At 53.1% G+C, this 22,469-nt stretch overlaps 1 protein-coding gene across 8 annotated transcripts in view; it reads left to right on the top strand.

The window, feature by feature from the left end:
* LTBP4 (latent transforming growth factor beta binding protein 4) overlaps nt 1-18,820 on the top strand; it is a 29,849-nt gene extending 11,029 nt beyond the window's left edge. For 4 of the 8 annotated variants that reach the window (XM_023229155.2, XM_023229158.2, XM_023229152.2 and 1 more), the window contains 15 exons: nt 666-797; nt 1,007-1,132; nt 1,517-1,639; nt 1,913-2,044; nt 4,788-4,919; nt 4,998-5,123; nt 7,834-7,980; nt 10,892-11,158; nt 11,437-11,508; nt 12,087-12,215; nt 12,419-12,565; nt 14,241-14,393; nt 15,330-15,710; nt 16,061-16,213; nt 18,400-18,820. In XM_023229155.2, the coding sequence (XP_023084923.2) occupies nt 666-797; nt 1,007-1,132; nt 1,517-1,639; nt 1,913-2,044; nt 4,788-4,919; nt 4,998-5,123; nt 7,834-7,980; nt 10,892-11,158; nt 11,437-11,508; nt 12,087-12,215; nt 12,419-12,565; nt 14,241-14,393; nt 15,330-15,710; nt 16,061-16,213; nt 18,400-18,554 (2,375 nt within the window). In that variant the 3' untranslated portion in view covers nt 18,555-18,820. The remainder of the gene's footprint in view (nt 1-665; nt 798-1,006; nt 1,133-1,516; nt 1,640-1,912; nt 2,045-4,787; nt 4,920-4,997; nt 5,124-7,833; nt 7,981-10,891; nt 11,159-11,436; nt 11,509-12,086; nt 12,216-12,418; nt 12,566-14,240; nt 14,394-15,329; nt 15,711-16,060; nt 16,214-18,399) is intronic. The other 4 variants (XM_023229157.2, XM_023229156.2, XM_023229154.2 and 1 more) reach the window with 4 other exon arrangements.
* The last annotated feature ends 3,649 nt before the right edge of the window (nt 18,821-22,469 follow it).

Genomic DNA, 22,469 nt, shown 5'->3' with positions numbered 1-22,469 from the left:
CTGAGACCCAACTTGACAGTGACATTTGACCCGAACCATCACCCTTGATGATAGTCCCTGCCCATACCCTGATAGCAATTGTGACCCTCATGACTCTGGCCCTGAATGTGACTGTGACATTTGACCCTAATCATAACCACTAACCATAGCATTGACCATAACCTTGACTGTGTGACTCTTGGTCCTGTCACTTTCACAGCCCCTGCCTCTTCTCAGAATCCCTTCTCTGGAACCTGGTTGGGTTCATAATCCCTGACCCTGGTCCCTGACTTGAGGCAGAAGTCTGGACCCTGACTGTAACTTCTGATGCTAACTGGACTCAGATTCCAGTCACTAACTCCGACCCATGGCTCAACCGAATCCCATCCAATGATCCTGGTTTATAATACTTGACCGGTACCTTGCCCTAGTTCATTTCTGATCCTTGTCTAAGCCAGAGTCCCCTCTCCTGACTCCAAAACCCTGGCACAGGTAGTTCCTAGAAACCTAGACCCACAGGACTCGCAACCATGGTCCCCGAAACCCCTGAACCTTGGTCAGACCTACCCACCTCTGCCATAGAGCCCTCCCCTGGCCTCCAACTCAGGACACTTCCCACCACCTCCCCCAGACCCCCTACTCCAAGGGGATTCGTGAACCTTTCTGAACACCCCCACCCCCCACAGATGTGGACGAATGCAGTTCGGGTGCCCCTCCCTGTGGTCCCCACGGCCACTGCACTAACACCGAAGGCTCCTTCCGCTGCAGCTGCACGCCAGGCTACCGGGCGCCGTCGGGTCGGCCCGGGCCCTGCTCAGGTGAGCAGCATAGGGACCCGCCAGAGAGCCTGGGAGTAGGGCCTGGGTTCCAGGGCAAAGCCGGCTGGAAAGGTGGAGGCGGGACCAAGGCGCTGTGGGAGGAGCTCAGAAACCTGGCATTGGTGGAGGCGGGGTTACTGCGATGTGGGCGGGGCTTGTGTCTGGGAGGCCGGGTCCTGTGACTCCGCCCAAACGCCCGCGTACCTTAGACGTGAACGAGTGCCTGGAGGGCGATTTCTGCTTCCCTCACGGCGAGTGCCTCAACACTGACGGCTCCTTTGCCTGTACTTGTGCCCCCGGCTACCGACCCGGACCCCGCGGAGCCTCTTGCCTCGGTTTGTACCCAGGCTGGTCCTGGCTCCGGAAAGGGTGGGCTTAGGGCAGGAAAAGGCGGGACGGGGAGAAGAGGGCGAAAAGGGGAAAACGAGTTTTTGGCCAGGATCTTCCAGCACGATCGGGGACAGCTGGTGGGAGTCTCGTGGCAGTGAGCGGGGAGGGGTATGGAGAGGAGAGGGCGGAGTCTGGGTATTCGGACAATGATTGGAAAGAAGCTGTTCTAAACCCGTCGGGGGCCGGTGCTTGCAGGGAGGGAAGGAGCCTGAGGCAGGTTGGGGAAGGCGTGAAAGGCCTAGGAGCGCCGAGGAGCAGTGGAGGGGTGTGGACTGGAATGTTAGGCAGAGGGGGAGGTGGGCCGGGCTGTCGGACGCCCTGTCCCGCAGACGTGGACGAGTGCAGCGAGGAGGACCTTTGCCAGAGCGGCATCTGTACCAACACCGACGGCTCCTTCGAGTGCATCTGTCCTCCGGGACACCGCGCCGGCCCGGACCTCGCTTCCTGCCTCGGTGAGAGGCCCCGCCCCGGCCTGATCCCTCCTCCCTCCGACTCGCGGACTCGCCCATTGGCCTCCCACCTCTGTCTTTCCTCCTCCGCTTCTCCCCTCCCCTTACCTCCTTCCCCCGCTTCCTCTCCCAGCCTCCCCATCTCTCCTCTACCCAAATCTTCCCCTGCCCTCTCTGCTTCCCTGGCCTCCCCTTTCTGACTCTCCTCTCCCCTCCTTGTCTCCCCCATCTTGCCTCCCTGCTTCCCACATCCGACCACCCGACCTCCCTCCTCAGACGTGGACGAATGTCGCGAGCGGGGCCCGGCCCTGTGCGGGTCGCAGCGCTGTGAGAACTCCCCCGGCTCCTACCGCTGTGTCCGGGACTGCGATCCTGGGTACCATGCGGGCCCCGAGGGCACCTGTGACGGTGAGCCTGCCCCCTCCACCTCCGCTAGCGCTCGCAATGGGGTGCTGGAGGCTGCTCCCTTGGGGACTGAGGAGGGGCGCCCTACTTCCCAGACTTAGGGGGAGGGAAAGCACCGTATCTCTGTAGTGGAAATAAGCCGCCACCGTGTCCATGTATTTTCTTGTGTCAGTACCACGACCAAGCCTCCCTTCCAGCCGCAGTCCATTCCGCCTCTGCCGCTGAAGCCCGGTCCACATTTTAGGCTATGCCCCCAATAAGACACCTCCCCAAAACTGTTAGGCCCCGCCCCTTCCAGTCGGCCTCTGGATTAAAACCCCCTCTTCAGGCCCCTTCTCTTCCTAACAGAAGTTTGGACTCGCCCTTTCCCCGTCCTCCGCCAGTCCTACTTCCAGCCTTCCCTCCAAAGAGGCCCAATCCCGGCGACCCTAGGCCTCATCCTTGCCCAATGAGAAATTCCCAAGGTGAAATTCTCCTAGCGTTGGCCTCCGCCCGTTTAAGCTCTCCCCTTCCATGGCCTCCCTACACTGGCCTTTACATTCGCTCAGACGGCTTCAGTCTCTCGGAACACATAGGCCCTCCTTCCTATCTCTGCTCCGCCCACAGACCCGCCCCTTGCCGTCTCTTACCTTCCAGGTCTTCCTTCCGGCCCTGCAATTTCACCCCTCCCGAGTCAGACTCCAGGGAGGCAGGAGGGTGGGGCTAATCTTCCATACAGTTTAAATTTTTTTTTTGTGGGGAGGTGATGATGTGTGAGTCCGCATCTTGTGGAATACTTGAAACAAAACATTTGTGGGCTGCCGTTGACTGTGCTAGACCTCTGACTCACGGAAGTCTAGCTTCGTAAGATCATATTCATTAATTCCACAAGAATTCATTAAGCACCTACTCTATGCCAGTGTCTGGAAAAGGAAGTAAGTGCAACAGGAAATAAGTCATATAAAAACCCCTGCCTTCCTGGAGTTATCATTGTGGGGTAATAAATATGTAAATAAATTCAAGACCTATACACCAGGCCAGGCGCTGTGGCTCATGCCTGTAATCCCAGCACTTTGGGAGGCCAAGGAGGGTGGATCACGAGGTCAAGAGATCGAGACTAGCCTGGCCAACATGGTGAAACCCTGTCTCTACTAAAAATACAAAAATTAGCCGGGCGTGGTGGCATGCACCTGTAGTCCCAGCTACTCAGGAGGCTGAGGCAGAGAATCGCTTGAACCTGGGAGGCGGAGGTGGCAGTTGAACCAAGATCGTGCCACTGCACTCCAGCTTGGGCGACAGAGTGAGACTCCTCAAAAAAAAAAAAAAAGAAAAAAAGATTTATACAACAAAAAACTGGGGGACACCTTACTATGTGTGTCGGGCACTGTTCTGCCACTGGAGATGTAGCAAGGAACAAAATGGACACAAATCCCTGCTATTGTAGAGTTTGCGTTCTAGGGAGGTGACAGTCGGCATACCAATAAATACATACGTATAAGGTCAGGTTTAGGAAGGAAAACAAAGCAGGACAGAGATGACAGAGCAGTGGAGGGAGGAGTGCTAGGAGGGCTTGACCTCGACACCAGAGGGAAGTGAGGGAAGCAGCCATGCACAGACCTGAGGGGAGACTGTTCCTGGCAGAGGGAAGAGCCAGTACAAAGGCCCTGAGGCGGGACCATGCTTTTGAGAAACGACAGTGAGGATTTGAGAGTTATCAACTATGCTAGGTGTGGTGGCGCATGCTTGTAATCCCAGCTACTTGGGAGGCTGTGGTGGGAGAACTGCCTGAACCCAGGAGGTTGAAGCTCCAGTGAGCCATGATCCTGCCACTGCACTCCAGCCTGGGCAACAGAGCAAGACCCCCATTTTAAAAAAAAATGGCTGGGTGTGGTGGCTCATCTCTGTAATCCCAGCACTTTGGGAGGCTGAGGCAGGTAAATCGCCCAAGGTCAGGAGTTCAAGACCAGCCTGGCCAATATGATGAAACCCCATCTCTACTAAAAAAAAAAAAGAATAAAATACAAAAGTGGCTGGCCATGGTGGCTCATACCTGTAATCCCAGGACTTTGGGAGGCTGAGGTGGACAGATCACTTGAGGTCAAGAGTTTGAGACCAGCCCGGCCAACATGGTAAAATCTCATCTCTACTAAAAATACAAAAATTAGCCAGGCATGGTGGAGTCCCAGCTGCTCCAGAAGCTGAGGCAGAATTGCTTGAACCCAGGAGGCAAAGTTTGCAGTGAGCCGAACTTGAGCCACTGCACTCCAGCCTGAGTGACAGAGCGAGATTCCGTCTCGAAGAAAAAACAAAGTTTTCGGCCGGGCGCGGTGGCTCAAGCCTGTAATCCCAGCACTTTGGGAGGCCGAGACGGGCGGATCACGAGGTCAGGAGATCAAGACCATCCTGGCTAACCCGGTGAAACCCCGTCTCTACTAAAAAAACACAAAAGAACTAGCCGGGCGAGGTGGCGGGCGCCTGTAGTCCCAGCTACTCCGGAGGCTAAGGCAGGAGAATGGCTGAACCCGGGAGGCGGAGCTTGCAGTGAGCTGAGATCCGGCCACTGCACTCCAGCCCGGGCGACAGAGCGAGACTCCGTCTCAAAAAAAAAAAAGAAAAAACAAAGTTTTCAACATTGTTGATCTTTAGAAGCTCAGGCTCCTAGAATACCAGATTTCTAAAAACTTCTTAGTCTTGGGGACTGGAAGTGGTGTTAGAACTTCTGAATTCAGGCCTTTGACTCCCCTTTCATCTCCTCCACACTCTGCAGATGTGGATGAGTGCCAAGAATATGGTCCCGAGATTTGTGGAGCCCAGCGTTGTGAGAACACCCCTGGCTCCTACCGCTGCACACCAGCCTGTGACCCTGGCTATCAGCCCACGCCAGGGGGCGGATGCCAGGGTGGGTGTCCGTCGGGCATCGGGTGAGATGTGGAGATGGTAGAAGGTCCAGAAATGGCCTGACTGTCTGGTGTTGCAGATGTGGACGAATGCCGGAACCGGTCCTTCTGCGGTGCCCACGCCGTGTGCCAGAACCTGCCCGGCTCCTTCCAGTGCCTCTGTGACCAGGGTTACGAGGGGGCGCGGGATGGGCGTCACTGCGTGGGTACGGGACTTTGGGGGGTGGATGGGACCAAAGCGGGTGGGGGAGGTTGGTCAGGTCCTGTCCCTCCCCATATATCTGAACAAATAGGAACTTTCGGGTTGTGGAATTTAGACTTTGGAATATAAGATCATCTTCATGCCGAGAACGGTGGCTCATGCCTATAATCCCAGCACTTTGGGAGGCCGAGGCGAGCAGATCACTTGAGGTCAGGAGTTTGAAACCAGCCTGGTCAACATGGTGAAATACCATCTCTACTAAAAATACAAAAATTAGTAGGGTCTGGTGGCGCATGCCTGTAATCCCAGCTACTCAGGAAGCTGAGGCACAAGAATGGCCTGAACCCAAGGGGTGGAGGTTGCAGTGAGCCTAGATCACACCACTGCACTCCAACCTGGGTGACAGAGTGAGACCCTGTCTCAAAAAAAAAAAAAAAAAAAACTTCTCAGAACTGTTGTAGTGGCTGGTGACAGAAACCTGACCTATTCAGGTTTTATTTTTGTGTGCATACTTTTGAAAATGTGTAAGTAGGCCAGGTGCGGTGGCTCACGCCTGTAATCCTAGCACTTTGGGAGGCCAAGGTGGGCGGGTCACCTGAGGTCAGGAGTTCGAGACCAACCTCAACATGGAGAAACCCCGTCTCTACTAGAAATACAAAATTAGCCGGGCGTGGTGGTGCATGCCTGTAATTGCAGCTACTCGGGAGGCTGAGACAGAATTGCTTGAACCTAGGAGGCGGAGGTTGCAGTGAGCTGAGATCCCACCATTGCACTCCAGCCTGAGCAGCAATAGCAAAACTCCGTCTCAAAAAATAAAAATAAAAATGTAGGGCCGGGCGCGGTGGCTCAAGCCTGTAATCCCAGCACTTTGGGAGGCCGAGACGGGCGGATCACGAGGTCAGGAGATCAAGACCCTCCTGGCTAACACGGTGAAACCCCGTCTCTACTAAAAATACAAAAAATTAGCCGGGCGAGGTGGTGGGCGCCTGTGGTCCCAGCCACTCGGGAGGCTGAGGCAGGAGAATGGCGTGAACCCAGGAGGCAGAGGTTGCGGTGAGCTGAGATCCGGCCACTGCACTCCAGCCTGGGCGACAGAGCAAGACTCCGTCTCAAAAAAAAAATAAAAATAAAAATGTATAAAGTATAAATGTATAAAGCACTAAAGTGTTCATAAATGTTAATTTTTCCTAACATTTTATGAGGAAAATTTCTAAACACAAATCAAATTGAGAGAATCATAGAATGAACACCTGCCTACTCATGATCTAGATTATATTATTTTATTATACTTGCTTCCTCACATATCTATCCTTAATCCATCTAATTTTTTGGACAGAGTTAAAAGTAAATTGCAGGCACCAGTCTGCTTCCCCATAAATTCTTCAATATACATATCACTAACCAGAATTCAATATGTGTTTACCAATATTTTCTTCTCTCTCTCTCTTTCCCGGCCCTCTTTTTTTTTTTTGAACTGGGGTCTTGCTCTGTTGCCCAGGCTGGAGTGTGGTTGTGTGATCATAGCTTACTGCAGCCTCTAACTCCTGGGCTCAAGCCAACTTCCCTCCAGAACTGAGCTTCCGAGTAGCTGGGACCACAGGCACACAAAACCACGCCTAGCTAATGTTGTTAATTTTTGTAGAGATGAGTATTTTTTGGAGATAGAGATTTGCTCTAGTTGTCCAGGCTGGAGCGCAATGGCGTGACCTCGGCTCACTGCAACCTCCACCTCCCAGGTTCAAGCGATTCTCGTGCCTCAGCCTCCCAAGTAGCTGAGATTACAGGCACCCACCACTACATCCAGTAATTTTTTGCATATTTAGTAGAGACGGGGTTTTACCATGTTGGCCAGGCTGGTCTTGAACTCCTGACCTCAGGTGATCTGTCCACCTTGGCCTCCTAAAGTGCTGGGATTACAAGCGTGAGCCACTGCGCCTGGCCCGTAGAGATCTTGCTCTGTTGCCCAGGCTGGTCTCAAACTCCTGGCCTTAAGCAACCCTCCTGCCTTGGCCTCCCAAAGCACTGGGATTACAGGCATGAGCCATTGTATCCTACAGATATTTTCATTCGACGTTCAATTTATATACAGTGAAATGCAGGAATCTTAATTATGCATTCTGTAAATTTTCACAAATGCAAACACAACAGGTTTTATTTCTTTAAAGGGAATTAAAACTATAAAGTCCTGGGATATATTTGAACTCCAGGCATAACTGGATCCAGGAATTTTAACAAGGCTATTTCTGTCTTCTCTGAGTTCTGCTTTCTTCTGTTGCATGATTTTCAGGCAGATTATTTTTCATAATGATGAAGGTGGCCCTAGAACCTCTGGGCTAACATCCCCAGTTGGCAACCCTAGAGCTAAAAAGGGAGGTTCTTTTTCAATATTTCTAGCAAAAGTGCCAGGCCTGGCTTTGATTGACCCAGCATGATCACTGCTATCTCTGAACCAGAGAAATACAGTCATCTATTTGGTCATTCCTGGAACTTGTGCCCACCTCTCAGAGTAGATATAGCCCTACTCAAAGCACAGGATTGAAAATAGAGGAGCACAGGGTTCCCAAGGGAAATTCAGGGCTTGTCACTAGAAGAAAAACAGATGATGGAGTCTGGGCCATTAAATATACCCATTATATTTGAAAGCTCAGACTTTCAGACCTTTGGAATCATAGAAGCTTATAACCACTGTGTCCCCTGTTGTCTCCTGCTTACAGATGTGAATGAGTGTGAAACACTACAGGGTGTATGTGGAGCTGCCCTGTGTGAAAACGTCGAAGGCTCCTTCCTCTGTGTCTGCCCCAACAGCCCGGAGGAGTTTGACCCCATGACTGGACGCTGTGTTTCCCCACGAACTTCTGCTGGTGAGACTGTTGTGTCTATTTAACTGATGACTGCTGGCCCCATGGGAAAATCATGTGAGCTAATTATTCCTGATGTGGACAGCTACCATCAGTTAAATACTGTTGTTTTAAACATCAACAAAAGACACATAGGTTAACATGGGTAGTGAGACTGTGTCAGGAGAACTAGATCCTGGCTGTGACTCTACCAGATTCTTTCATTCAACAAGTGTTCACAGGACGTGCACTGTGTTCAGGCCATCTTCTGGGCACTGAGGACGTAGTAGTGACCAGGAGGGATCACTGTCTGTTCTCAAGGGGCTCACAAGCCAATGGGACAAACAGAGATATCACCAGATAGTGACAACTCGGGGAAATCAACAAGACTGTGGTGGGGAAAGTCCAGGGGGGTTTTGGAGGAGGCGCCTGGCCCAGCATGAGAAGAGGGTCAGGGAGGTCTTCCTGTAGGAGAGGACATCTGAACTGAGAGCTGCAGGATGAGTAGAAATGAGCCAGGCCCAATGTGTGAGGAGGGCATTCTGGGCAGAGGACACAGCAAGGGCAAAGGCCTGGCAAAGCCAGAGAGCACCTGGCATGTAAGAGGAACTGAAACAGGTTCAACGTGGCATGATTTAGAGGGCAAAGGAAGGGGTGGGGAGAGATGGGGCCAGGGAAAGAGTCAGGTGCCCGATCACACTGACTTACCACAGTAAGAGAGCACTGCGGTACCGTGGAAGGGGTTTCAGGGCATTTTTGGAAATTTTTTTTTTAATGTTTTTCTTTTTTTAAGACAGGGTCGTACTTTCACCCAGGCTGGAGTGCAGTGGCATGATCTCAGCTCACTGCAACCTCTACCTCCTGTGCTCAAGGAATCCTCCAACCTCAGCCTGCTGAATAACTGGGACTACAGGCATATACCACCACCACAGCTAATTTTTGTATTTTTTGTAGAGACATGGTTTTGTCATGTTGCCCAGGCTGCAGTATATATATTTTTTTTAATTTTTAAATATTATGTATTTAGGCTGGGCCTGGTGGCTCATGCCTGTAATCCCAGCTCTTTTGAAGGCCATGGTGGGCAGATCACCTGAGGTCAGGAGTTCGAGACCAGCATGGCCAACATGGCAAAACCCCGTCTCTAATAAAAATACAAAAATTAGCTGGATGTAGTGGTGCGCGCCTGTAATCCCAGCTACTCGAGAGGCTGAGGCAGGAAAATCGCTTGAATGCAGGAGGCGGAGGTTGTGGGATTGCGCCAGTGGACTCCAGCCTGGGTGACAGAGGGAGACTCCATCTCAAAAAAAAAAGCTACGTATTTATTTATTTATTTTTAATCATCTTTACTTTAGATTCAGGGGATACATAAGCAGGTTTGTTACCTGGGTATATTTCATGATGCTGAGCTTTGAGATACAAATGATCCCGTCACCCAGATAGTAAGCATAAGCATAGTACCCAACAGCCAGTTTTTCTTGTTTTTTTTTTTTTGAAATGGAGTTTCGCTCTTGTTGCCCAGGCTGCAGTGCAGTGGCGCGATCTCGGCTCGCTGAAACCTCCACCTCCCTGGTTCAAGCAATTCTCCTGCCTCAGCCTCCCAAGTAGCTGGGATTATAGGCATCCGCCACCATGCCTGGCTTACTTTTTGTATTTTTAGTAGAGATGGGCTGTCATCATGTTGGCCAGGCTGGTCTCAAACTCCTGACCTCAGGTCATCCACCCACCTTGGCCTCCCAAAGTACAGGGATTACAGGCAGGCATGAGCCACCATGCCTGGCCTAACATCCAGTTTTTCAACCCTTGTCCCTCTCCCTCTGTCCCTCCCCCATCTAGTGGTCCCCAGCATCTATTGTGGGCATCTTTACATCCATGAGTACCCACTGTTTAGCTCTCACTTATAAGTGAGAACATGTGGTATTTGGTCTTCAGTTCCTGCATTAGTTTGCTTACGATAATGGCCTCCAGCTGCATCCATGCTGCTGCTAAGGACATGATTTCGTTCTTTTTCATGGCTGTATAGTATTCATGGAAGGGTTTTGAGCAGGAAAGATAGAATCGGATTTTGAAACCTCCCTCTGGCCGCCATGTGAAGGTGATTGCAGCGGTGATACTGGAGGCTGGGAGCTCAGGGAACAGGCTGGGGCGGGGGCCTGGACAGGAGAGGACAGGGCTGGACCAAGGCAGGGGCTGTGGAAGGGGAGGAAAGGGTGGTGGGAGAAAAACCCAAGAGGCCATGTGGACAAGCTGTGGATGTCTAGGTGGGGAAGCTGTGTCCAAGACAAGGCACAGGTTTTTTGTTTGTTTTGTGACAGAGTCTCGCTCTGTCGCCCAGGCTGGAATGCATTGGTGTGATCTCGGCTCACTGCAACCTCCGCCTCCCAGGTTCAAGTGATTCTCCTGCCTCAGCCTCCCAAGTAGCTGGGATTACAGGCATCCGCCACCACGCCCGGCTAATTTTTTGTATTTTTAGTAGAGACAGGGTTTCACCATGTCGGTCAGGCTGGTCTGGAACTCCTGACCTCAAGTAATCCGACCGCCTCTGCCTCCCAAAGTGCTGGGAGTACAGGCAGGAGCTACTGCACCTGGCGACAAAGTGTAGATTTTGAGATGAAGACTCAGCCAGTTTGGGACACACCAGATAAGAGACCCAGAGAGGCATCCAGGAAGCCAGGGATGTTCCCTCACCACCCACCTGAGCTGTTAGCTGCAGTGACAGGGAAGTGTGAGGTGGGGAGGCAAGAGATGCAGAAATGACAGGAGGTGACAGTGGGAGAGAGACAATGACAGAGGAGTGTGAGAGGTGTGGAGTCTGGTTCTGCCACTGATGTCTGTCGCCCTCTGTTTTCCCATCTATGCCAGCCTCAGTTTCCCCATCTATGATGTGGCGGGGTTGGGGGTTCAACCCACACTGGGCTAAAGCCCCTTGTCTCCCTAGGCACGTTCCCAGGCTCGCAGCCCCAGGCACCTGCCAGCCCCGTTCTGCCGGCCAGGCCACCCCCACCACCCCCGCCCCGCCGACCCAGCACACCTAGGCAGGGCCCTGTGGGGAGCGGGCGCCGGGAGTGCTACTTTGACACAGCTGCCCCGGATGCATGCGACAACATCCTGGCTCGGAATGTGACGTGGCAGGAGTGCTGCTGTACTGTGGGTGAGGGCTGGGGCAGCGGCTGCCGCATCCAGCAGTGCCCAGGCACCGAGACAGGTGGGCATGGGCTGATGGGAACACAGGGCTGAGGGCCTGGGTGGAAATACTGGGTGGGGTGTGGGCCTGGGACGGGACACATTTGGACAGGATGTTGAGGTACTAGTACTGTCAGGGCAAGGGCGAGCTGCCAGACAGGTGGGCATGGGCGGGCATGAGGCTGAGTGGTGGGCATTAACAGGCACAGGGCCAGAGTGACTTGTGACAAGTGGGCACGAGCAGGGTGGGGTTGGGGCTGGGGCTCTGGTGTCCTGGCTCAGGCTTGTCTCTGTGTGTAGCTGAGTACCAGTCATTGTGCCCTCATGGCCGGGGCTACCTGGCGCCCAGCGGAGACCCGAGCCTCCGGAGAGGTGAGGCCAGCCTTTGACCCTCCACCCTACTCAGCTCTCAGGCCCAGCTCTGTCTCTTCCTGTTTTCTTTGCCTCTGTCTCTCACCCTTTCTGTTTCTCTGTATCTGTCTCCCCAACTCCACCCGTCCTCTGTCTCTTTTTTCTTTTCTTTTCTTTTTTTTTTTTTTAGAGTTTTGCTGTTGTTGCCCAGGCTGGAGAGCAATGGCGAGATCTTGGCTCACTACAACCTTTGTCTCCTGGGTTCAAGCGATTCTCCTGCCTCAGCCTCTGGCGTAGCTGGAACTACAGACACGAACCACCATGCCTGGCTAATTTTTTTGTATTTTTAGTAGAGACAGGGTTTCATCATGTTGGCCAGACTGGTCTCGAACTCCTGACCTCAGGTGATCCGCCTGTCTTGGCCTCCTAAAGTGCTGGGATTACAGGCTTGAGCCACCGCTCCTGGCCTGCCCATCTTTCTTTCCCTGTCTCTACTTCTCGGTCTCTATCACCACGTCTGTCTCTGTCTTCCCTGGTCATGCCCTCACACACTCCACCCATCCAGCCCACCCCCATCTCTCTCTCTGCTTTTCCCACAGATGTGGACGAATGTCAGCTCTTCCGAGACCAGGTGTGCAAGAGTGGCGTGTGCGTGAACACGGCCCCGGGCTACTCGTGCTATTGCAGCAACGGCTACTACTACCACACACAGCGGCTGGAGTGCATCGGTACAAGCCCCACCTCCCCCAACCCCTGGCAACTCTCTCCAACCCCCAGCCATGCCAGCTCCTCTCTGGAATGTGGCCACCACCAGCGGGAAGTCTTTCCTGGAGTCTAGACTCCATCCATCACACTGCCAATGTGCTGGGAAGAGAAATGGGAAAGGGTAGGGGGAGTTGAAGGGGTTGCCTGTTAACCATCCTCTCCCTAGATAATGACGAGTGCGCCGATGAGGAGCCGGCCTGTGAGGGCGGCCGCTGCGTCAACACTGTGGGCTCTTACCACTGCACCTGCGAGCCCCCACTGGTGCTGGATGGCTCGCAACGCCGCTGCGTCTCCAACGATAGCCAGAGCCTCGGTAACCCCGCCCCCAAATCCGCTATGCCCCGCCCATGCCATCCAGGACCTCCTTACCTCGGCTGAGTCTCACACCCGCACCCCGGCCACACTTTTGCGACAGCCACGCCCTATGCTCCTGGCTCGGCCACGCCCCACTGAACCCCAGCTCAGTCTCTGTCCCAGTGTCTGTCTCTCTGAGGCGAGCTGGCTAGGTGGTTAAAGGCAAAAGTTTTAGAGGCAACTTTTGCATGTTGCCTCTTGGACTCCAGCTTCCTTTCTGCACACTTAGCTCCTACCTTATAGGGTGGCTGTGAGGAGTTTTTTTTTTTTTTTTGAGACGGAGTTTCGCTCTTGTTGCCCAGGCTGGAGTGCAATGGCGCCATCTCAGCTCACCGCAGCCTCCGCCTCCGGGGTTCAAGCAATTCTCCTGCCTCAGCCTTCCGGGTGGCTGCGATTACAGGCATGTGCCACCACACCCAGCTAATTTTGTATTTTTTTCTTTAGTAGAGACAGGGTTTCTCCATGTTGGTCAGGCTGGTCTCGAACTCCTGACCTCAGGTAATCCACCTGCCACGGCCTCCCAAAGTGCTGGGATTACAGGCGTGAGCCACCACGCCTGGCCGAGGAATTTTATTATTTTTTATTTTTTCAAATATTATTTATTTTTTACTAAGTGCCACATGAGTGCTACCTATTATTTCTCTGCATCTCTAGGTCTCTGTCTCTTTCCAGGTGTTTGTGGATTTCTGTCTTTCGTGTTTTCTCTGAATTTCTGACACCCTCTGGATCTTTGTTTTCAGGTCTCTCTCTCTTGCTTCTGTATCTTTGTTTTCCTGTTTTGAGTCTTTGATTCTTTGGATGTGTTTCTCTCTCTCTCTTTGGGTCTTTTTTCTCCCTTTTTGTTTCTCTTTTCCTATCCCTAGATCTCTGACAGTTTCTCCTGAAGCTCTGTCTCTTGAACACTCTCTTTGTTGTTGTTTTCATTTTTGAGACAAGATCTCGCTCTGTCGCCCAAGCTGGAGTACAGTGGCATGATCACAGCTCACTGCAGCTTCGACCTCTCATGCCCAAATGATCCTCCCACCTCATCATCCTTGCGGTAGCTGGGACTGCAGGACCCACCACCACGCCTGGCTAATTTTTGTTTTTGTTTGATTTTTTTTTTTTTTTTTTTGTAAAGATGGGTTTTTGCTGTGTTGCCCAGGCTGGTCTTGAACTCCTGGGCTCAAGCAACACCCCCACCTCAGCCTCCCAAAGTGGATTACAGGCTCCAACACTCTCCATGCATCTTGCCACCTCTCTTTTTGCCCACTGTCCCAACCACTCTTCTCTCATTTCCTGTGCCTTCAGCACTTGCCCCCATACACTGAGATGTCAATGCTCAGAGAAGCAAAGCAACTGCCTCAAGGTCACACAGCCCTCCAGAAGCCAGACTTGGGTAGACCCCTCTCAGGCCCTACCTCCTAGTCATTGGACCCCCTTCTTCTGCCCTCTCCTCCTATATGACAGTCTCCTTGTTCCTCAATCCAGACCCCTGGAGCGACCTCAGAGAACTTCCAGAGTTAGATCATAGCTGATGAGAAGGATCTGTTGATAGGCAGAGGGTGACTGGGCTGCTCAGCAGGGGAAGGGCCCAGCCCCTGGGAGGACCTGAGTGCCAGGCCCAGTCTCACACATGCTGTCTCCACCTGCAGATGACAATCTGGGAGTGTGCTGGCAGGAAGTTGGGGCTGACCTCGTGTGCAGTCACCCTCGGCTGGACCGTCAGGCCACCTACACAGAGTGCTGCTGCCTGTATGGAGAGGCCTGGGGCATGGACTGTGCCCTTTGCCCTGCCCAGGACTCAGGTGCTGACGCTGGCCTAAGCTGAACTCAGAGGCCTTGCCCCATGGGCTTCAAATCTAGGCCCTCAGATCCCCAGTCTCAGAACCCCCAGACTCTACCCAAACTCTGTCCCCTAGACCAACCCCCAGGTCACAGCCCATCCGAAAATCTTGGTCCCCGAGTCACATTCCAAAGACTTCCAAGTCTCTGCCACAGATATCCCAAGGCCTGACCCAGCAGATCCCGTGGTAGCAGCCCCGCAGACCCCTGAGGTCTGGTCTCATACCCTCTGCTCCTGGTCTGTAGAACCACAAGACACAGCCTATGAGATGTCCTCCCCTAAATCCTGGGCCCTTAGACCTGAAATACCAGTTTTTCAGACCTCACCATCCTGGCCCCAGACCCCGTGGTCACAGCCCCACAGAACTCCAATCCCATTGCCTTGGACACCACATCCAGGTGCCTAAGACCCCAATATACAGCCCCAGAGATTCCCAAGTCTTGGTTCCTACAACCCCTGAGGTCCTCAATCCTCAGTCCTTAGGAGCCCAGTTCCAAAGACCCCAGTCCTGGGTCCTCAGACCTCCAGCTCCCAGTTGCTCAGACCCTCTCCCACACATCCTGCCCCCTCGGTTCCCCAGCAGCAATTCCTGGGATTCCCCAGTCCTGGTCCACAGAACACCCTCATCTAAATTCTTCAGGTCCCTAGTCCTAGCTCCCATGGATCCCTCCAGTTCCAGCCACAGACCCTGATTTTTAGCAGGCTTCATTACCCTTGATCTCAGCATGTCGGAATCCCAGTCTTAGCCTTCAGATTCTCAGTGCTGGCTCCAGACACCCCAGGGCCACCCAGGACCCTCCCCATCCACTCCTCTGCCTCCTCTTCCCAAGGGAGGTACATGAGTGGTGGGTGTGGGGGCCAGCGGGGGCTGATTGTTTGCCTTGACTTCTGTTCCCAGATGACTTCGAGGCCCTGTGCAATGTGCTACGCCCCCCTGCATATAGCCCCCCGCGACCAGGTGGCTTTGGACTCCCCTACGAGTACGGCCCAGACTTAGGCCCACCTTACCAGGGCCTCCCGTATGGGCCTGAGTTGTACCCGCCACCTGCGTTACCCTACGACCCCTACCCACCGCCACCTGGGCCCTTTGCCCGCCGGGAGGCTCCTTACGGGGCACCCCGCTTCGACATGCCAGACTTTGAGGACGATGGTGGCCCCTATGGCGAATCTGAGGCTCCTGCGCCAGCCGGCCCGGGCACCCGCTGGCCCTATCGGTCCCGGGACACCCGCCGCTCCTTCCCAGAGCCCGAGGAGCTTCCTGAAGGTGGAAGTTACGCTGGTGAGCACCGCCAGCGGATGAGGAGACTGAAATGAGGGGTGAGGTGTGCACAGAGAGAGGAGGGAGGGAAACAGAGAAGGTGGGAGGAGAGACGGAACACAGGTGCAACTGGAGAGCGCCACGGAGAGGGACAGAAGTGTCCTGTAGCCCGGCAGAGAAAGAGAAAGCGGCAGAGGGAAAGCTGGCGAGAGAATGAGGTAAGCTTACTGGCCCCACAGCGCCCGCCGCAGCCCTGGGGCGGGATGGACAGTTTAGAGCAAGAAAGATGGAGCCAAGGACGCGCACCCACCGTGGTGGGTAAGAGACTCAGGCAGGGACCTCAAGTCACAGGGTCCCCGCATTTCCCACAGCTTCCCTGGCTCAGCCCTACGAGGAGCTGGAGGCAGAGGAGTGCGGGATCCTGGACGGCTGCACCAACGGCCGCTGCGTGCGCGTCCCCGAAGGCTTCACCTGCCGCTGCTTCGATGGCTACCGCCTGGACATGACTCGCATGGCCTGCGTTGGTGAGGGCGGGCCCGGGGCCAGCATGCGTGTGGAGAGGCAAGGCTTGTCCAGGGAGGGTGGAAGCCCTGAGCAGGGGGTTGCTGGTAAGGGACGGGAAACGACCTCACTACAGGGGACGGACCCGCCCAGAGGGGAGGAGTAATTCTTGCACCTGGGTGGGGCTTGACTGAAGAAGGCGGAGTCAGGGTGTCAGCAGGGCAGGGCTTGACACAGGGCTGGAACTGGGCCTTGAAGCAGGATAGAAGTGTGGAATAGTGCTGGTGTGACTTGCAATGCTACCTTGGGCAATTTGCAGGACCTCTTTGGAGAGCCTCAGTCTTCCCACCTGTAAAATGAGAGTATTAATCAAGTCTGCCTAATTTGGATGGTAGTAAAGCCAAGTGATTAAAATCAAGAATTCAGCCGGGTGCAGTGGTTCACACCTGTAATCCCAGCACTTTGGGAGGCGGAGGCGGGCGGATCAAGAGGTCAGGGGTTTGAGACCAGCCTGGCCAATATGGTGAAACCCCATCTCTAAAGATACAAAATTAGCCGGGTGTGGTGGTGCATGCCTGTAATCCCAGCTACTTGGGAGGAACCCAGGAGGCAGAGGTTGCAGTGAGCCGAGATCACGCCATTGCACTCCAGCCTGGGCAACAAGAGCCCAGGAGTCTCACTCTGTCTCAAAAAACAAACAAAAAAACTCAAGGAGGTCACATAGACCTCAGGCCCAGTCCAGCAACTTGTTGTGTGACGCTGGACAGGTTGCTGCCCTTACCTAATTTTTCTCATCTGAAAAATGGCTATAGTTAAAGATCCCATTTCACAGAATTGTGAATATTATTAACACTGATTTACAATAACATTAAGACCCATGCGCAAATGGAGGCACATGTGTAAAACGAATTACAGTACCTACCTAATAGGGATATTAGAAGAACAAAGTTAGGCCGGGCGCGGTGGCTCAAGCCTGTAATCCCAGCACTTTGGGAGGCCGAGGCAGGCGGATCACGAGGTCAGGAGATCGAGACCATCCTGGCTAACACGGTGAAACCCCGTCTCTACTAAAAAGTACAAAAAACTAGCCGGGCGAGGTGGCGGGCGCCTGTAGTCCCAGCTACTGGGGAGGCTGAGGCAGGAGAATGGCGTGAACCCGGGAGGCGGAGCTTGCAGTGAGCTGAGATCCGGCCACTGCACTCCAGCCCGGGCGACAGAGCGAGACTCCGTCTCAAAATAAATAAATAAATAAATAAATAAATGTATAAATGTTCATGCATTGTTTTAAGCACATTACGAGTATTAACTTTGTTTTTTTTTTTGAGACGGAGTCTCACTCTGTCGCCCGGGCTGGAGTGCAGTGGCCGGATCTCAGCTCACTGCAAGCTCCGCCTCCCGGGTTCACGCCATTCTCCTGCCTCAACCTCCCCAGTAGCTGGGACTACAGGCGCCCGCCACCTCGCCTGGCTAATTTTTTGTACTTTTTAGTAGAGACGGGGTTTCACCATGTTAGCCAGGATGGTCTCGATCTCCTGACCTCGTGACCCGCCTGCCTCGGCCTCCCAAAGTGCTGGGATTACAGGCTTGAGCCACCGCGCCCGGCCCTGCATGAACATTTATTGTTGTTGACACCATCATCAGTATTATTTTCTTTTTTTTATTATTATTTTCTTTTTTTGGAGACGGAGTCTCACTCTGTCGCCCAGGCTGGAGTGCAGTGGCCTGATCTCGGCTTACAACAACCTCCGCCTCCCGGGTTCAAGTGATTCTAGTGCCTCAGCCTCTCGAGTCACTGGGATTACAGGCACCCGCCACCACGCCTGGCTAATTTTTCTATTTTTAGTAGAGACGGGGTTTCACCATGTTGGCCAGGTTTGTCTCGGACTCTGGCCTCAAGTGATCTGCCCGCCTCAGCCTCCCAAAGTGCTGGAATTACAGGCATGAGCCGTTACGCGCCCGGCCGTTATTATTTTCTTAACAAAATCCTAGTGCTGTATGGGCCACCATACCCATCTTACAGAACACGAAACAAGCACAGAGAGGTTAAGCCACCTGGCCGGGCTCACACAGCTAGCAGATGGCTGAGGTCAGATTGGACTCCAAACGAGAGGCTCAGCATCTGCTCCTCTGTTCCAAGAGCCTAAAGGGCCGAGGAGGCGAGCTTCTGGGGCCCCAGCCTTCAGCAGCGATCCTTGTTCCCCCTCCACAGATATCAACGAGTGTGATGAGGCCGAGGCTGCCTCCCCGCTTTGCGTCAACGCGCGCTGCCTAAATACGGATGGCTCCTTCCGCTGTGTCTGCCGCCAGGGATTCGCACCCACGCACCAGCCGCACCACTGTGCGCCCGCGCGGCCCCGGGCCTGAGCCCTGGCACCTGCTGGCTGCCCATCCGCGCCTACCACACGGGGCCCCTGCAGCGCATCCTGCAGCCCCCTTATGCGTATGTGCACGGGGCGGCCCGCCCGGACCTGGAGAAGGGACCTACGGACGCCTAGAAGCTGCGACTCCTGCACTGCCCCGCCTCCCCCAGCGCTCCCACCGATGCGGTGGTCCCGGGCCTGGCCCAGGGGCCCCTTCACATGCCCTTTCCCTTTTATAAAATTCTCCATTAAAACCCACCTATTTTGTATCGTTTGCCTCCACCTGTCTGTTTCTCCAAATCTACATCCAGTTTGTGCTTTGAGTCACTAAATGACATTCCCTTCCCTTCTGACCCCTAGTTTCGTCTGTCTCTGCCTCTCTTCCTCTCTGCCTTCCTTCTCTGTCTCTGTCGTTCTGTCTCATCTCTGTCTCTGTCTCTTTCTGATTTTGTTTTCTGTGCCTAACCTCTACATCCTGTCTTTTCATCTCTGTTTCTGCATGCGTCTTTCTCTTTTTCCTTTTTGTTTTGTTCTCTCTTTAATCTCGAGAGCAATCTTGCCTCTGGATTTTTGTTTTGTTTTGTTTTGTTTTTTTTGAGATGAAGTCTCGCTCTGTCACCCAGGCTGGAGTGCAGTGGTGCCATCTCCATTCACTGCAAACTCCGCCTCCCGGTTTCAAGCAATTCTCCTGCCTTAGCCTCCCAAGCAGCCGGGATTACAGGCGCCCACCACCACGCCTGGCTAATTTTTGTATTGTTAGGAGAGACAGCGTTTCACTATGTTGGCCAGGCTGGTCTCAAACTCCTGGCCTCAAGTGATCCACCCACCTTGGCCTCCCAAAGTGCTGGGATTACAGGTGTGAGCTACCACGCCCAGCTTTCATTTTTTAGAGATGAGGTCTCCCTATGGTGCCCAGTCTGGTCTCAAACTCCTGGTCTCAAGTGATCCTGCCACCTCAGCCTCCCAAAGTCCTGAGATTATAAATATGAGCCACCATGCCTGGCCTAGAAGTCTTAAGCTATCCTGAAACAAATGGGGCAAGAGCAGGGAGCAGGAGTACCTGGTGGGTCAAATCCAGACCTGAAGCTCCAGCTGGGAGTTGGCTGTGGATGGAGTATGGAGCGGCAGTCCTGGCAGCTGGAGGCAGGAATAAGCTGTGTATGTGATGGTCGAGGACCCAGCACGGACCTCCTCCATGCGCCCTAACTACTTATTGGCCATGTTCCTAGTCCAGAATCTTCCTCCCTAAAAAACAAGAACATCCTAGATCAGCATAAACTTAGGGCAGGAGTAGGGACCAGGGATCGTGGGTGATCAGCTTGGCACTGGGACAAGCTGAAAAAAAAAACAAACTGTACCTTGGCGGGGTGCGATGGCTCATACACGTAGTCCCAGCACTTTGGGAAGCCGAGGCGGATGGATCACAAGGTCAAGAGATTCAGACCATCCTGGCCAACATGGTGAAACCCCGTCTCTACTAAAAATACAAAAATTAGCAGGGCATGGTGGCATGCCCAGCAACTGTAATCCCAGCTACTCAGAAGCCTGAGACAGGAGAATCACTTGAACCCAGGAGGCAGAGGTTGCAGTGAGCTGAGATGATGCCACTGCACTCCAGCCTGGCGACAGAGCAAGACTGCACCTCAAAAACAACCAACCCCACAAAACTACCTGAGTCATTTTTCACCCACCTGTCAATGCATGTGTCCCCAGGGTTTCAAACTCATGCTGCAAAGAGCAGACCCAGAATGTTAGCAGGAAGCAGGGAAAACTGAAGCACACGTTACTCCTAAGTGTGATCTGCCTAAGGCTTGGGTAGATTAGGAAGGGGAATTCTCCCCAGTGTTAATACTGGTTTTGGCCTGGCGGGGTGGCTCGCGATTATAATCCCAGCACTTTGGGAGGCCAAGGCAGGATGATTACTTGAGCTCAGGAGTTTGAGACCAGCCTGGGCAACATGGTGAAACCCCATCTCTACCAAAAATATAAAAATTAGCTGGGCATAGTGGTGGATGCCTGTAGTCTCACTTAGGAGGCTGAGGCAGGAGAATCGCTTGAAACTAGGAGCCGGACATTGCAGTGAGCTGAGATTGTGCAACTGCACTCCAGCCTGGGTGACAGAACGAGACTCTGTCTCAAAAAAAAAAAAAAAAAAAAAGGAAAAAAAATGACTAATATAGTACTCTATGGAGCCTATTTGGCCTGTGAGGCTCCAGTTTTAATCCTCTAGGTACGGCTGAAATTGCATAAATTGCAGATTGGAGGCTGCTTCTTGACCTGATCCCCAGCCCACCCGCTGAGTGTCAGGAGGAATCACATTCCCAGAAGCCTCCTGTGCTACATCGGGGAATCATACTAAGAGTGCCTCCTCTGTAGGATTGGTGGTGGTAGTCAGATGAATTGTCATATATGTGCTTAGAATGGCATCTGGTACAGAGCAAGGGCCCAGTCATTGTTGGGCCTCCCACATACTGAGCCCTGTGGCTGGGCAGATAGTAAGGTCTCATTCTTTTGTCTTTTTCTTTTCTTCCCTTTTTTTTTTTTTTTTCTTTTTTTTGACATAGGGTCTTTCTCTGTTGCCCAGGCTGGAGTGCAGTGGTGCCACCATGGCTCACTGCAGCCTCAACCCCCCAAGGCTCAAGTGATCCTCCCATCTCAGCCTCCCAATTAGCTGGGACTGCAGGCATGTGCCACCATGCTAATTTTTTAATTTTTATTTTTTGTAGAAAGGGGACCTTACTGTGTTGGACAGGCTGATCTCAAATTCCTACCAAAGGTGCTGGGATTACAAGTATGACTCACAGCACCTGGTCTGGCTAGGTCTTGTTCTTTACCAATTCTTTCTCCCAGGGTGGAGGAGGAGGCCATACCCCATCCCCTTCAACAGGACAGTGAGAAGCACCTAACACAGGGCCTTGGTGGGGAGGAGTGTCAGACAAGGAGGGCTCAAGGTTCCACAAAGGGGTGACAGTTGCACAAAACTGCCTGTACCAAAAATGATTGAATTGTACACTACACATGCATGACTTGTGTGGTATGTGAATCATAACTCAATAAAGCCCTTCTTTAAAAACCCCGACTCTACAGAGGGTTTCAGGAAGTTACCCTCCAGCTGGCACAGGGAACTCGACCCAAACACTAACTCCTCACTCATTCGTTCAACAGATATTTTCCTGCTTTGCAGTAAGTGAATTCGAGGACCACAAGCTTTAACCCAGCCTTATGGGTGGGAGGTAGGGAGGGCTCCTGGAGGAGGAGATGTTGCAGCTGAGAGTTGATCACTGTAGGGAAATGAGCAAGACGAAAGTGGTGGAGATGCCTATAATCCCAGCTACTCGGGAGGCTGAGGCAGGAGAATCTGTTGAACTCAGGAGGCGGAGGTTGCAGTAAGCCAAGATCGCGCCGCTGCACTCCAGTCTGGGCAGCAGAGTGAGACTCTTGAAAGAAAGAAAGAAGAAAGAAAAAGGAAGGAGGGAGGGAGGGAGGGAGGGAGGGAAGGAAGGAAGAAAGGAAGGAAGGAAGGAAGGAGAAAGAAAGGAAGGAAGGAGAAAGGAAGGAAGGAAGAAGAAAGGAAGGAAGGAAGGAGAAAGAAAGGAAGGAAGGAAGGAGAAAGAAAGAGAAAGAGGTGGAGAACCATGTTCCAGGTGAAGGGAACAGCACTTCCAACGGCCTAGAAGTAAGAAAGCAAATATCTGTTAGATGTTTTTCCTTTGGTATGTAAGGCCTGTGTTATACAACAATGGTGACCTTCTTGGTGCCTGAGAAACCCCAGGCCCCTGCCTTGATGGGGACACTGACATCACCACACATGACAGCCTGTGCTGTATAGGGGAGGCACAGGCAGGGGTCAGGCTGGGGTGGGGGAAGATCAGAGGGCATGGGTACCCAGAAGAGACACTGGATCCAGTCTGAGAGATGA

The sequence above is a fragment of the Piliocolobus tephrosceles genome, chromosome 21 (assembly GCF_002776525.5).
Source record: "Piliocolobus tephrosceles isolate RC106 chromosome 21, ASM277652v3, whole genome shotgun sequence".
Taxonomy (NCBI): Eukaryota; Metazoa; Chordata; class Mammalia; order Primates; family Cercopithecidae; genus Piliocolobus; species Piliocolobus tephrosceles.
The sequence above is the reverse complement of the archived record's forward strand: the minus strand, read 5'-3'. Positions and strand labels throughout refer to the sequence as shown.